The sequence below is a fragment of the Trachurus trachurus genome (genome assembly GCF_905171665.1).
Source record: "Trachurus trachurus genome assembly, chromosome: 16".
NCBI classification, from domain to species: domain Eukaryota; kingdom Metazoa; phylum Chordata; class Actinopteri; order Carangiformes; family Carangidae; genus Trachurus; species Trachurus trachurus.
The window spans coordinates 15229943-15246307 of record NC_139902.1 but is presented as its reverse complement, the minus strand read 5'-3'; the positions used below and the strand labels follow the sequence as shown (position 1 = coordinate 15246307).

The 16365-nt window shown below is 43.1% G+C and overlaps 2 protein-coding genes across 3 annotated transcripts in view; both read left to right on the top strand.

The window, feature by feature from the left end:
- The first annotated feature begins 2660 nt into the window (after positions 1-2660).
- Positions 2661-11178, top strand: serinc2l (serine incorporator 2, like). The gene is made up of 10 exons (XM_083989895.1): positions 2661-2776; positions 3622-3783; positions 4060-4247; positions 4357-4436; positions 4574-4711; positions 5092-5261; positions 5704-5794; positions 7797-7947; positions 8044-8256; positions 9396-11178. The coding sequence occupies exons 1-10, from the start codon at positions 2738-2740 to the stop codon at positions 9532-9534; spliced, it is 1371 nt and encodes a 456-aa protein (XP_083846021.1). The 5' UTR covers positions 2661-2737; the 3' UTR covers positions 9535-11178.
- A 3584-nt stretch (positions 11179-14762) lies between these two features.
- The window catches only part of hivep3b (HIVEP zinc finger 3b), a 44618-nt gene continuing 43015 nt past the window's right edge, over positions 14763-16365 (top strand). For both annotated transcript variants that reach the window (XM_083989740.1, XM_083989741.1), the window contains exon 1: positions 14763-15004. The gene's annotated coding sequence lies outside the window, so the exon portion shown is untranslated. The remainder of the gene's footprint in view (positions 15005-16365) is intronic.

Sequence of the window (16365 nt, the reverse complement as noted above, 5' to 3'; positions counted from 1 at the left end):
TCTTGTTTAAGGGGAAAACTACAAGAAACTCCTAAGAGTGAGTGATGAAACAGCAGTGATGGTGGATGAGGGCAAACTTTTAATCCTGGCAGCTGCATCAAGCAAACAAGATTATGGAGAGGCAGACATCAGCTGGCATCTGCTGCAAAGTACCAGAACAAAGAGGTGACTTTATTACACTCAAACGGATGAGTGGCTAAAGTTGCCAGTGGATAACAGAGGTTTGTTGTACAAAGTCTTCTTTTTAAAAAAGAAAGAAAAAAAAACACTATCTAGTGTTACTTTGATTCCTGTGGAGAAACTTGGTTGCTGAGTGATAGTAGAATATAGGAGAAAATGTTTGCATGATGGTGAATTCATGTCAACATTTTTCTTTTACACAAGTTTTAGAACAATTTACAGATCAGGTGAAATATTTTGACACATATAGATTAATTAACCATTTGTATACATTTTTAGGTTGCTGTTTTTGACAACTGTATCAGTCTGTAACTTGTGTCTCCCACCACTTTTCTGACTGTAGGGAAGGTGTTTCTCACAGATAATCCTAAACCAGAACATTCTGGACAAAGTTGGTTACAGCTAGCCTTAAACAACGTTGTTTAATCATAAACTGTAACCCCCCCCCAAATAGTGTTAACAGCAACTACTGAATTCTCACTGCATTTTTCTTGAAACCAATTTTCCCTTTATCCTCAAGGAATCTTGGGGTCACTCAACTTTCCTTCAACTATACTCAATGGACACTGAGTCTGATATTAAAACATGAACCCAGAGTTCTATCAAATGTGAGGATAATTAAGGTTTGTGGTATTTTCTCACTCCCAGAAGCTCCCTACTCTTATCTGAGGTGAAAAGTGGCAATAAAGTAGATTATATTTAGAGTTTGAATTAGTGTTTCATATTTCAAATGCCCTCCCAAACCTCTGAAAATTTTACCCATCTCTGTCTTTAAGATCAGTTCGTCAATGTGAGAAGAGAAGTGATGCAACCTTTAAAGCTTTAAAACTATCATGTTTACAGCTCTTCGTGTTTTACTGACCACCTATTAGCCATGCAGCATGAAAGAGTCTGAATAATATCTGTCGATGCCGGTCAGCACCACAACTACAGACACATTTGTAGTGTAGATTTAGACAAAATGCATTTAATATATTGACTGACAGATATTCCTCATATTAATCTGTGCAAACAGACCCACTGTCTTTCATCCGAATATAAAGAATTGCTTTGACTTAACTCCCCACTTCTGTATATCCAGCCACTAGATGCATCTGTTGAATAATTTTACCTTCAGGTCATGAGAAGAACACAAACAGCTCTGATATGTTCTGACAGATTGACTGTTGTTGCTGCTGGTGTTTTTCGAAGTGGCATGTTGAGACATGCAGCATTAAATCACAGAAACAATGTCCCCAAACGTTCACAATAACTGCAGTCCTTTCAGCGCATGACACATCTACCGTAGTTTAAAATTAGTTAAGTTCATAAGTTCAGTTTTTTTGTCTGGGCATGGATGTTTAGAATATCTGCTGACAAATCTGTTCCAATGCGGAATACAGTTCATTAATGCTAATTGAACAGCTCAAATGTAAAATGCTGGTTATGTTGGTCCGGATGAAGCGGAAGAAGATGGGTGGATGGACGGTTAAATGCTGCTACCTAGTGTTGGACAGAGAAATCAACCAGACAAAAAAGTGCACAAATGACTGCTCTGTAATTCAAATAACATATGAGTATCAAAGAAACACTGCATCATCATATTAAAAAAAAAAAAAAAAAAGATTCTAGCAACATGTTTTTCATGGTAATATTTTCACAAAATTTAATCTCAGCTATATCTTAGCCTCAGGTATGGTATAGTGTGTATCTCATAGATGAAAATTGTGGTCTACATATTCTCATAGTTATGATCTGTGGTAGCACCATAGGATTCTTATTGTATACAGTGAATTTAAGAATAAACAGCAAAACCCATCCATGTTGCATATTTATGACTATAACTGTGTTCTCATGGGTTTGTTTTCAAGTATAAACTCAATTTAATACTGATTAATTGTTGTGTTTTCGTTAAGTGGTCATCTGAGACATGTCCAAGCTCATTAATTTTACTCGGCATACTAGGACTCATTACCCCAACTTGCTATTAAATTATGTGCGTATTTGGCAAATTATTCCATGCTCCAGGTTAGGTTTTAAAGGGACTATTAATAACCCAACCACTGTTGGCTCCCCACTGTGCTGGTACACTACCAACAGCAGGGGCTTTGAAGAGGCTTCTGTCAGCACCTGACAGTCTCCCTTTTGCTGTCTGTGTAATTTTAAAGAACAGACACTCAGCTCCTGGGATGCTGAGCAAGAGAACAGATGGTGCGTTTCAAAGTCCCCACATTTACCATCGTTATCCACTGTGGGCACCAGGCAGACCTGGACTCATTTTGGACTGGTGGAAATAAAAAGGCTGCTGCAATACAAGTGTAATCCACTAACCATGCAAGTGATGGGTTGTCATTCATTAAAAAAAAAAGAAAAGGAAAAAAAAAAGTCAGCATGGTGTTATACACTGAAATCACTCTGGGTAAAACAATTTCCTTTTGAAAAATGATCAAGTCAACTGCTAAGGCTTTTATTTTGAAAAGCCGTAGAGCAGCTTCCGTCTATTAGTGTGTGCTGTTATTGTTGAAGGCTGCGAGTGGCGTCGGTACGGTCCCGTTAATTTCACCACTTTAATGCCAAAATGGGAGCTTGTCTGGCCTTGTGCTCTTTAGCCAGCTGTGTAAGTATATATCACCGACATCGCTACTATCTCTAATGTCAACAGAAGGCTTTTGTTAACGTTAACGTTAGCTTTTAGCTAGGCTACATGAAGTAAACTGAGGTTAACGTTAGCTCGCCGAGGAGCTGTAACGGTGAAGTGCCAACTACGTGACAGTTCCGGTAAACAGCTCCTGTTAGACCCATTTTGTAAGCAGATACAAATACTAGTTTAAATGCTTAAAAAAAAGTAAATTGGTTTAGCAAGCTAGTGAATGACGAAGGAAAATAGAAATAGAGGAAGTGTAAGAATGGGCCTTTGGCACTTGTGTAAACATGTAACCCAGCTAGCCACACAAGTCACACAGTTACGCAAACGCCACCAAGTTATTAGCACATATTACTAATATGTCTAACTCCTGGTCAGGCTGCTGTGAGAGAAGTGTCCGTTTAGCTTCAAATGGGCTAGCTAGGCCAGAGTAAGTAGCTTCAGATAAAATGAGGTGAACTCCTGTCTTTATCTGTGTGTGCTACATACAGTAGGTACCTGTGACCATCATAAATGCCAAAGGTTTGCTCTGCCCTAGATTCAGACTCGTGACTGTAGGTAGTTATGTTTTGTATTTGAGGTGTGGTTTATGCTTATCCATTTTAATTCCATATTGGAAACCCACTGCAGCCATTACTGATGCTGCTGCAGCATCCTTGTATTTCTAATGGAACAAGACCTATTTGTGAATGGCGTTCGGCCAAAGTAGTTGCCCACATTCATATTGGCCCTCGTCGAATTTTGTAAAAGGCTGTCCAGCCCAAAGCTCTAACTCTCTGGTTTTCCCTCCCACACAAACCCCTCATCTATCCCTGCAGGCCTCCTGTCTGTGCGGCTCAGCACCATGTCTGCTGTGTGCGTGCTGTCCCTCCTCAAATAACTCCACTGTCACCAGGCTGGTCTTCTCCTTCTTCTTGCTGCTGGGGACCATGGTGTCCGTCATCATGATCCTTCCTGGAATGGAAACACAGCTCCGCAAGGTGAGATCAAATTGTACATATTTGTGTGATGGGTGTGTACCAGCTTGAGAAATACAGGAGGTAGTTGTGACATATTTAAATCCTCTGGTTAGAATTTGAATAAAACAAATCTAACATGTGTGGCAAGGTTCAGTGACTGCAGTAATTTTCTAATTCGCATCCATTTATCATTAGGTATTGACTTTTTGACTTTTTTTTTAATACATTCTCTCTGGTAAACATCGACTAGGTAAGATTAATTACAAATTAGTTTAATGTGACTTTCTTGTGTTATAGATCCCAGGATTTTGCCAAGGTGGAACCACTATACCTGGTATTGAAAACCACGCCAACTGCGATGTCCTCGTGGGCTACAAGTCTGTGTACCGTATGTGTTTCGCCATGACCTGCTTCTTCTTTCTGTTCTCCGCCATCATGATTCGCGTCCGTAGCAGCAAAGACCCACGTGCAGCTATTCAAAATGGGTAAGTGCTTTGTTTGGCTTATATGAATCTCAGTGGCTCAGGGAGGAGGTCGATGTGAATGTGCTTCTTCCACCTCTATTGTTCTGATGGTGAGTTCGTTATTTTCCAGGTTCTGGTTCTTTAAGTTACTGATCCTGGTTGGAATAACAGTGGGAGCCTTTTTCATCCCTGATGGAACATTTCATACTGGTACTAACATGCTCTTATAAGCTACAATAAATGGCAGTACATCTCAACCTCATCTTGAGCACACACAAAGCTGACTTTGTGACTTGTGAGTTTTTATTTAGTTTTAGAAAACTGACTTTTCCTCTTCACTTTTTCAGTGTGGTTTTACTTTGGAGTGGTGGGATCCTTCATCTTCATTATCATCCAACTTATTCTCCTCATTGACTTTGCCCATTCCTGGAACAAGGTGTGGGTAGAGAACGCCGAAAATAGTGACAACAAATGCTGGTTTGCAGGTACAACATTCACCAGATAAGAGATGTTTCTTTTACTCTTAAACTATATATTTGTCAGAAAATTACAGAGGACAAAAAGGGTGTAAAGCATGCACATCCAAGGAAACTCATAAGTTCTGTATTGAAAGAAAAAATCAACTTACAGGCAAGAGTTAGAAAGGGTCTTCATTGGGCACTGTCAAATTTATACAATACATGATGAAGACTGAAATGTTACTTTTTTTTAATTGGTTGGAGTAGTTAACACAGTGTGGGAATCCTTTCTCTTGCTCTTGTCTCTTGATTAGAAGACAAATGTCTGCTGTGCAAGACATTAACTCATTTTATTATACTTGTGGTTTTGAGCAATTAAACTTAACATGTGGTTATGTAAATTACAGGCTTGCTGTCCTTCACTGTTCTCTACTACGCCCTGGCTGTCACTGCTGTGGTGCTTTTCTATGTTTACTACACACAACCGGATGACTGCACAGAGCACAAAGTCTTTATCAGCCTCAACCTGATCTTCTGCATCATTATTTCCATCGTCTCAATCCTTCCCAAGATACAGGTACAGTATGGGCCTGTGTTGGACCATAGCCACGTGATTACAGATACACATTAAAACACCAACAAATTAACAAAGTTTATGACTTTCAAACTGTTATTGATCCCCATCTTCTCCAAATGACACCAAAATTGAATTCATAATGTAATCACAAATTAATTATGTTTAGTGCTTTATAAATTCATTTCCGCACTCTCAGCTATGCTTAAAATACTTGCATATAATTTGTTAGTTATAAAGAATTTCTTGACGGCAGCACATGAGTTTTATATTTTACTGTTCCAGTTACAATCTCTCCATCTCACACGCAGTTGTAACTTTGTTGAACTAAAGTCAAAGAATACATTTTCCATCTGTTGAGCTGGATGAAAAACGTGTATTTTATCGTGTATTTAGAGCACTTTGTGTGAAAGTTTGTAATCCTGTTTTTTCTTACTTCTCACAGGAAGCTCAGCCACACTCTGGTTTGCTCCAAGCTTCACTCATCTCCCTCTACACTATGTATGTCACTTGGTCTGCAATGACCAACAACCCAAGTGAGTCTCTTGCTGTGTCATTCCTCAGTGGTAGCTCTCCTTACTATATTATGGTTGCATGATGATTATGCTGTTAAAACATGTGCACTTGTGGTTTAATTGCTGCAGCATTTTGACCATATGGGTGAGTCCTCCCTAGCGTGTTATGGGAACAATGGGCTACATTGTTTACTGCTAGCTAGCGCACCTTCCTTATCTCATGTCATGTGATTTGCCTTTGCTGGTAAATGATATCGACAGAGAAGCTTGTGGTGACTCTAGAGCTAGTGCTCCGTTGCCTTTTGGTAGACTGCACAATTGCTGCCGCACATTAGCTTTAGTTGTATCTGCACATTAAGGGATCTGAGGTCTCTTTACACATGACACTGAAAACTCATCTCAAGTGTCCAATAGAACTGGATTTCAACTTTGTTTGGAAACATGTCTTCACCCTTTCAGAGAGCTCTCAGATTTCATGAATGTTACACAAACGTTTTACCTTTTCTAAATGCCATAGGCATCCAGCTCCTTATTTTATAACACAAGAGAGACCAACAAAAACATATACAGTACGTGTGTGTATATACAAGTGCAAAACATGAGCATTTAGTTAGTGTTCATGAACTAGGAAATGTTTACTTTGTTTTTACTTTAGTAATATTGTCAAATGCAAATTTAAGGGTTCTGAGGTGCAAGGATATGTCAAAGTGTAAACAGGCTCACTGTATAGTAATTAGGGATGCAACGGTTCTCGGTAAAATACCGAACCGTTCGGTACGGCCTGCACGGTGCAATACGCTCTTGGACCGCGGTATTTCAGATTCAGCTTCCATCAGCTCTTACTGCTTTACAGGCAGCTGTGCCGTGTATGTGTGTGCCTGGCCGTTTAACCCCTTGGACGCACTGCACGCGGAAGCTGGGCGCGCGCACTGCGCGCGGCTTCTCGGGCGCTTGGGTGGTCGCACTAGGAGCGTACTTCTCCTCCTCTCTCCGCGCCGGTCAGACATCGACTGCAGTCGTTCATACTCGTATTCACTCGGTTTTCCACACACACGTCATTTTAAACATGTGTCTGTGTGTCTCATGTGCAGACGCAACGGTCAAATATGTATAGATGGACAAGCAACAACTTAATTAATCATCATTTAATTATTTTATTTTGAAAATTGACCGGATTCTCTCGCCTTTTCTGTGCCCGACTTCCTGTCTGGTACGGCCACGTCTGTCCAGCTTGACAGACGGCGCTCTCGGCGCGCGCGGCTCGCGTGAAAATTAGAAATGAACCGAACTGAAGCGCTCCAGGCGCGCGCACTGCGCTCCACGGCGCGAGATGTGCGGCCAGGCAGACCTGTTAACATGTGCGCCGAACTGAAACTCCCTCCGCTCCAGGGCGCTGCGCTTCGGTTCCGCGTCTAGTGCGTCCAAGCTGTAAGGCGAAAGCCCGCCCCCGCGAGTTGATGTCCAATCACTGTTGAGCCTCCACACACTCACAGTCCCCCCCCCCTGCAACTGAAAGTGCAGCTCACACACAGAAGAGGGGAAAAAAGAACAGGCGGCAGCACGAGCGGTCGCTGATTGCGATCGCGGGGAAAATTAATTAGTTATTAGCGCGATTTAGCACATTTAGCTTTTATTAGAGTTCAAGCAGGACTCTGTCCATGCACACTGCACGTGTGTGGTCGCGTATCCGCGTGCTCGCGCGCGATAGAAAGACGATGTCGAGCAGGAGGAGTTGACTGACAGGGATGAGAGGTAGTGAAAGGCTGTTTAAAAAAAACACAATAGACTTTCCCAGTGAGAGACTGTGATGGCTGCCAGCATAGTGACGGTCTTTCATGACGGCAATATAGCCCGATCTCTGTTTGAAAGTATGCACAAAACACATACCGAAACGTACCGAGAACCGAGGTACGTATTGTACCGTGGGCTACCTGTACCGTTGCACCACTAATAGTAATACATTTTTTGTGACATGTTACAGTGTAGAAATCGTCTAATGCTGTGTGTATATTTATTTTTTAAGACCGGAAATGTAACCCAAGCCTATTGAGTCTAGTGTCAAACGTCAGCACCACTGTGCCACCTGGTGACAGCTCTGCAGGACAAGTGCAGTGGTGGGATGCCCAGGGCATTGTTGGTTTGGTCATCTTCCTCTTCTGCACACTCTATGCCAGGTAGGTTAGGCAGTGCTCAGACTGTCACAAATGACACTTTCTGCTCCTGGTTTTTGTTTAGATTTTTGTAAAACTGTTGCTTTCTGTCTTCCTTAGTATCCGTTCGTCCAGCAACACCCAGGTAAACAAGCTGATGCAGACGGAGGAGAGCGGAGGAGAGGCTGGAGGGGAGGGTGTCGTGGGAGAGGATGGTATCCGCAGAGCTGTGGACAATGAGGAGGAGGGAGTCACCTACAGCTACTCCTTTTTCCACTTCCACCTCTGTCTGGCCTCTCTGTACATCATGATGACTCTCACCAACTGGTACCAGTAAGTGTCTGTCCTTAAAGGGATAGTTCAACATTTTTGAAAATTGGCCCATCGCCATGATCCCCCTAGTAATAGCAGTAGGTTCGTTACCTTTAATTGTTGGTCCAAGCTGCTTTTAGATCGGGGGAGAAGAATACCGAGCGGCGCAGCTACACTACGGAGGCTAATGGAATTTCTTGGTTTTGCTCATCAAACTCAGCAAATACACAACCAAAAAACTCAAAAACGCTGTGGTGGACAAGTTGTGACCTGCACATTTACCACGCTATGAGATAATAGCGGAACGTTAAGAGAAGTGAAGCAAATACTCGGAACTACTTTCTTCAGTGAACCACTGGTCGGAGGGACACAGTGTGCGCACCTCAGCCAGTGCCGTAGTATACGGACGTATCTGCAGTAAACAGGCGCTTTTGAAATCACTCCGCCGAGCAGCCGTCTAGAGTGTAAAGTCCGACTTTGCCTCTAAAACAACTCCATCTCGCAACTTTCCGCTATTATCTCATAGCGTGGTGAATGTGCAGGTCACAACTTGTCCACCACAGCGTTTTTGAGTTTTTTGGTTGTGTATTTGCTGAGTTTGATGAGCAAAACCAAGAAATTCCATTAGCCTCCGTAGTGTAGCTGCGCCGCTCGGTATTCTTCTCCCCCGATCTAAAAGCAGCTTGGACCAACAATTAAAGGTAACGAACCTACTGCTATTACTAGGGGGATCATGGCGATGGGCCAATTTTCAAAAATGTTGAACTATCCCTTTAACATATTGTTTAGTGTTGTTCAATGGGGGCTCAAAGCTTGGACTGTCTGACTTGTTACTGAAGGGAAGTAAAAGTGCTTAAAAAAACATAAACATGTTACAATCAGCATCCAATTAAAATAACGAGCTCATAAACAGGAAAAAAAAATAAAACACCTGTGTTTGGTGCCTCTAAAATGGCCAGATGTTTTGAAATCATAAGGTTTCAGGCATTGTAGGCCTCAACTTTGGCCACCAGAGGGCGCATTACTTCACCTGAAATTTCTCATTATTTCAGCTTGACTTGAATATTTCCACAGTACTCAACTGATTTATGACCCTTGGTTGAAAGAAATAGTTAGGACAGTTTCTCTAAATTGTATTTTTCTCTCTCTGTCTCCCTCAGACCAGACACAACCTCTCAGGCCATGCAGAGCACCATGCCTGCTGTGTGGGTGAAGATGTGCTCCAGCTGGCTGGGCCTTGGCCTCTACCTCTGGACCCTCATCGCCCCTTTTATCCTCCCTGACAGGGATTTCAGCTGAGCACATCTTGTCCTTTGGTTGTACTTGTTTCTACCTTTTATTTAGTTTGTTTGTTTATCTTGCCTAATGTAGTAGGCAGTGTGAAGGATGCTTTAAAGGAAATAGGAAGGATTCTATAAAGGAAATACTTAAAATTAGTTATTTTCCTTTCCAAATAACTGTTGTTTATATTTTGCTTCTCTCAGAGTATTTTAATCACTATGGATGCTTCAAAGGGAAAATGTGTTTTTATCGGTTAACCTGTATAAGACACAAGAAGGTATTTACTTTGCTAATGACTCACCTTGTTAGGCCACCCCATACCTTCTGCTTGGTGTGGCATGATTGTCTGAGCTCCGTTATACTTTGGCTGAATTTCAGTTACTGGACTATCACAAAGCAACAAGGCACTTTCTCAATACCTCAGACATTTCATGTACAGATTCCCCCTTTTTAAGGCCCATGAGATCAGTCTTGTGATTGGCCAGGTCTGGAGCCCCCTCTGATTAGACTTGGACTTATTGCTGGGGCAACCAGGGTAGCCCTCTTTAGGAGCCCCAGAGTGAGGTGAGTGTGAGAGTTAGATAAGACTTAGGATGACACACCCCACAGATCATAACAGGGCTTCCCCCTCACTGCAAGGCTGTATGCAAATCTATGTCCTTGCACCTTGATCCAGAGAGTCCTCACATACTACCAGTCTAATCTCAGCTCTTCCTCGCCTTCTTCAACCTAAGGTAATTAATCTGCGGTGCTAAGCCTTTCCACGTCTGACTGTTTGGCCTTGTACAGCCACGGTAACGATCTGTACCTGTATAGCAGTCTATTTGCAGCAGGGAGGCACGTATTGATCCACAGCAGTCAGCATCATGCAATGTGCAGTAATACGGTTCAGGAGGCGATGGCGTGAACTCCTCGCCACCTGAGCTCTCACAGATGCCATTATTTACAGAATGTTGCAGAGTGTACTACAGAATCTATGAGAAAAGGGATTTTTAAATGTCGTAACGTACAAAACAATAACAGATTGCAAAACACTTCAGAAATGATAAATTGCTGTTAAATGGTATTGAGCTTCATAGTATATTGATGGTTGTACTGGTGTTCAAGTAATTTATGCATTAGTAGTTACCTCAAATTCGGTGTGAATGGAATGAGTTAAAGTGAGTATATTTTGTACTTGTGAAAATATTTTTTGGTACGATTCTGTAAATGTTATCCTTTGTTATGTTCTCCTCTACACACACACATGAATCAGACTTCCTGTTTCTCTGGCTGCATGTGAATATCGTGAATGGATTTTTCAAGGTGACGAGATAAATTGAATCATTTTTTGTTAATTTTTTTTTTACCAAACATATCAAATGTGTTTTACATTTTACCGTTATCCACCACTATCAAAGGTGATTAGACAGATTTGCCACTGTTCGATCATAACACATTTCAACAACACTATTAAGTGCCTTTTTGTAGTCTGGCATTTCAAAAAAAGAAAGAAAAAAAAAAAAGATTATCACTAATGCTGACATGTGCTTATTCTGCCTTGCCTTACACATTGTGGTGAGTCAGTCATTGTATGCCATAAGGCATAGGCCTATGGCATGAATTACTATTGTTATTAATGTATAAACATTCTTTTCAATAAAGATGGAAAACTTAAAGTCAGTCACTGTCTCGGTGCAGCTTCAGTAGAAGCCTTACAGTTGTATGAAAAATGTCAAATAGATGGTAATGCAGTGTAAAACCACAAAATGATTTGATGCAACAGTGATAGAAGCTTTGTGTACTTTTGATGATGTTAAACCTTGGATAAACTGAGCAACTGTAATTACCAGTAAGGTAATTGGTATGTTTATGTTTAGGGGGGTTTAGAGTACATCGACATTATTGATTATACCCAAGATTTTCTTACCCATAATGAGTCACTAGGGTACCACTAGTCAAGTCCAGCTCTTGCCAGATCTTACTTCTTCTCCCTGACTAAGTTGTAGCAGTAAATCTGTGACCTGTCCTCTGTGCTGGTACGGTGACAGAGCGGTGTGTGTGCGCCAGTGCTTACAGCCTCCACTGTGTTATTTCCTTCTTGCCTGGCTGGCAGACGGGACATGTTGCTTCTGGCTGCTACAGTCACTCAATCGAGTTGGCACTGTCTGGAACTGCTCAGGACACACTACCTCCTGTCGACTTCCACCCTCTCACAACACCACCCCTCCCTCTCTGCCTGTCCGAGACAATCCTGAGTTGATGGATTGTGTCACAGTGTAGCTATGAGACTGAAATCTTGTTTTCCTCACGTGTAGCGGGGCAAAACAAAGACTTAGGAAAAATACACGCAACCGCGAACCCTCCAGAGAAACAACTGAGTGTAGAAAAAGGAAAAAACTAATAGTGAAAGTCAGACTTCAGGGAGGCAGCAACAGATTGAGTCAAACACAGTGCAGGTACATGAACAAGTGCAACTGTACAACCATGCTAGAAGAAATCACTGATGCAGATTAATCAAATTGAGTGTGCAGCAGCAGCAGCAGCAGTGTGGGGTCTCCTGACAAACACTCCTTAAGTTTCACCAATGAAAGTCACAAGTCAGGTCTTTTTTTTTTGTATAAACTTTGTCCACATCGCGTGAATGTTGTGTAAAGTGGAAGTCCTGCCTTGTCTCTTTGCACCACTCGCTGTCCTGACACATGGTTTCACTTCATGGGTCAGACACGCAGAGGAGGTGGAATGGAGGGGGGGGGTTGGATCCATAGAGTCTTGCACAATCATTGTCATCATCTTCAAAGGACGCACATACATTACAGTAAACTGACCACCAAACAGGTGTAATGGAAATTCTTTACCCTTTAAAGAACTCTACTTACCCTGGTAAAACTTGCCTCTTATTTCTTCACTTCTCTGAGTGATTGAAATATTTATTGTACAAAAGCACCAGAGTTGAGTTTCATGAGACTTCAGAACTCTTTGCACTCTACTCTTCCCTCCATTGGCCCCATCTGAAATTTAACAGCCTCTGAACAGAGCCAACAGCATCTGAGAACAAATTAGCTAAGCATCATAAATTGCACTTTTATTTCCACCTGTTATCATCGGGTGTACAAATGTGAACTCGATTTTTTCTCGGAGGGTAGATTAAGACACTCTCCATCTTTGGCCATTGGCTCCGGTGTCATAAATCCCACCTTCATTTCCTCTGTTATCATCAGATGCAATTTGTCGCTGTAATAAGAGATCAGAGGCTGTAAAGTGCTGATTATGAACCACTTAGTGTAGCTCTGCAGCCATGCCTGGTTAGGCATCCTGGGATTTTTAATTGCAGATTGACTGAAACAATGGTTATCAGTTGCAGTGTTATCCCTGACCTTAATCTCCACTCGCCTGTTCCCACGTTAGCTGGGAAATGTCAGCGTTTAGCTGCATTTTACTTTCACTTGTCAAGAATAAGGTCATTCTCTACATAAGTCATCACAGTATTTAAGCTTTTCATCAGTGCCTGTTGCTACAATAAAAAGCACAACTGCTCCAGATTCTGTTTTGGATAAGCATTGTTTGGCGAGAGGATTGTGCATCCCCGATCACCTCTTTGACAGAATGACTGGAAATGCCTGTCTGAGGTGTAATTGGGTTTTAAGAGTGGGATCCAGGCCCATTAAATTATCTGCAGCATGCAGGGGAGCTAATTGAGTTTGGGCCCTGCTGGCATACTGCATGTGCACTGGAGACATTTACCCAACATTAAGCCCCAATTAGGCTTTTCGGGATGGGAAACTTGTTGCTGGGTGATGGGAGCAGAGGATGCTGATGTCTGTCAGGCTCTCAGCATAGTTTCTCTACAGCAAGAAAAATGTGGGTACTAACAGAGGTGCTTGTTTTTAGTAAACAGATTGACTTCTACTGGATTTGTAGTGGGGTTTTTTCCTCATTGCATACAGTACATGCATTTCCATCCTCTCTCTCTGGCTGCAGTGCAATGCAGTCACTCTGTCCTGAGCTGGAAGTATAGAAGTCTAAAAGTGTGTGTGCGTGTGTATGTGTTTGTGTGTGTGTAGGGCTCTCCTGTGCGCATGCTCCCCCCCAGCTCAGAGGAGCAGCTAATGCAGTTATATAACAGTCAGTGCAGCCGGCGTCTGCTGTGAGCCAAATGCCAGGCCAGTCTGGTTACATAAGCCTGTCAGAGTCATATTGTAGCAGTACGGAGCGCTCACACCACAGCATGTCCCTGCAACTCCTTCCACCTTCTCCTGCTCTGTCTCTCACTTCCTCCCACTGTCTCTCTTTGCCTCTCCTCTCTTCTTCTTTTTTCCTACACCCCCCACCCCCACCCCCTCCCACTTTCCCTTTCCTTTCCCTTTTCCTTTTTTTTTGCTGCGGTGCTGTTCTCAATTCGGGGAACAAAGAGTCAGCGTGCTGGATGCAGATGCACAGGCAGGTCTGAAAATATGAGACACAAAAGAAGAGGGTCTAACTGTACACTCTTGTGCAGAGGACAAAGTGTTAGTTATTCCACATCAGGTCCTCCTCTGTAAGACATCATGATACATGGAGTCGCTTGGTTGCTGTTTGTTGTGTCGTCCTTAGAGCAGCTTTCATGCCTCCATGGTCTACCTGTGTGCCGTGACAGTGATGTGTAAGCTAAAAAGATGAGGTGTGCCGCCCAGTCACCGCCACATGTGAGCTCTCATCTTCACTGACCTTTAGAGGACCATTTGATCTGCGGGTTACTGAGTGCCCTTTACTGTATCTGACCCTCACTGGGGTCAGACAGGCAGGGTCATCAGACCAGCAGGAGTAGCCTACTCTGAGCATGAGTGAAAAAAAGGAAGCAAAGACACTTTCCCCTCACCCTGCAAACGTTCACTCATTGATCTGGGAGAAGTTAATTGATTTGTGGCCCTTCATCCTGACCTCCATTATTAACTCTGCTGTGATGATGATGCTATGTCAGCATCACTTTACTTTGGCTATTCATTCTTGGGGTGGCCTATATCAGGAAGTAGTGTGGAGAGATTCAATATTGTAGCTGAAGGTTCAGATCATGGGGTGCATGATCACCCACATCACTCTCTCCACAACTGCATGAGGTTGCCTGGCTAATTGGAATTATTGCCTTAACCAGGAACTGCACGTCTCAGCCAATCGCCGGCTCCGCCAGCTCATGATTATTCATGAGGCGGGCTCGGCGTGCCACCCCACTGGCGGAGGCAGAGAGTGGGGGGCGGCGTCCGGCGAAACTGCCGTGCGGAGTGGTGCGGAGCAGCTGAGTGTGCTTTGCGTAGGGCGAGATGTTGTTTTGTTGTGGCGATCAGCTGAATGTGGCATCGCTGTCCGGTCTGACACAACAGTGGGAAGCACCCCGGGCCCCTCCGGCTCTCCCTCCCCAGGAACGCGGGCACCGAGAGCAGCTCGATCCAGCGCATCACAATCCAGGAAATGCGGACTTCTGGCCCTTTCACTACGGGATAAATGGCTGCAGCGTCCGTACAGTAGCGAGCTGGTAAATATGAACCTGATTATTATTATTTTTATCATTATTATAATTATTATTATGATTGTCTGTTTATGACTTTAGGGATCGATGGTGTTGTGTGGGGTGGCTGTCAGGGGGAGGGAGGAGTTGTGGTGTGGTGTGAAGTTGAGGGCAGGATCCCACCCGTGTTTTCACTCAGAGTGTATCATGAAGTTGAGTCGCCTCGCTGTGTTATTTTAATGATAAACGGAGAACAAACACAGTGAGGATGGGGCTGCATGCGCCGCAGCCCGCGGTGGTTCGGCTGGACTGTCGCGGTCCAAACTATCGGAGCTGCGCGCAGCGTTGTGAGCTTGCGAGACAGCGGCGGGGGCGCTGCGCGTAGCTCCAGCTGACAGCATATGCTTCATCATGTACCTTCATTCACCCCGTGTGTCCTTAACGACAAACCGGTTGAGGAGAGCAACAGTGCGGACTACCACGCAGGCTACGAACACACATTGAAGACTGAAGATCAGATCGGGAACCGTGAACTTATTTTTTATGGGCTACACCTACACTTGCCAGATTTTTAGAGGGTGACATCATGCTTTTGTACTCAACCGCTGTTATATGATAGATGGACTTAGTTGTGACCAAAACAGGTTTATTTTGGCAGCCATTCAGTCAGTAACACCTACTCTGCTTCAAGTTAAACCCCTCTGTTATTTAAGCTGATTTATTATCAGACTTCCCACACAGGCTTCACCTTTGCACTGAAAGGTAATGACAATATTATTATAGTATGGACTTTGCATGTAGCCTTTACTGATGACTAGTACAGTTGTTTCGCAGGTTTATCATGCAAATAGCTTCCTCCATCAATTCTTCTATCTATCTATCTATCTATCTATCTATCTATCTATCTATCTATCTATCTATCTATCTATCTATCTATCTATCTATCTATCTATCTATCTATCTCCCTCCATATAAGAGTCATTACACTCTTAGCAGCTCTAATGCCACTTTGGCAGGAAGTGTGAGGTAAGACTAGCACTTCAAATGTGTTGCTTGATATGTAGATGAGGACAACGGCGGTTGCACAGCTGTCTGCTCTATTTTAATGTGAGTGGAGGTTTTAAGACGCTGATAAATGCAGCTCACCACTGAGTCCAGAGTGATGTGGATATTAAAATGCAACAATAGCAGCAGTGCTGCAGTCTCCTTCTCCAGTTCTGGGTCTGTAGAGCAACTTACAGCACAGAAATACAGTAAAGTGTCAGACTGTGGTGGTAAAGGAGGGGATGAGTGGAGAGAGGCCAATATGCAATTATTTCTTATTGAATCAGCACAAAGTGGCAGCCTTACAGTTCTCTGCTCTGGCCTGGATCAAGACCACTTGTGGT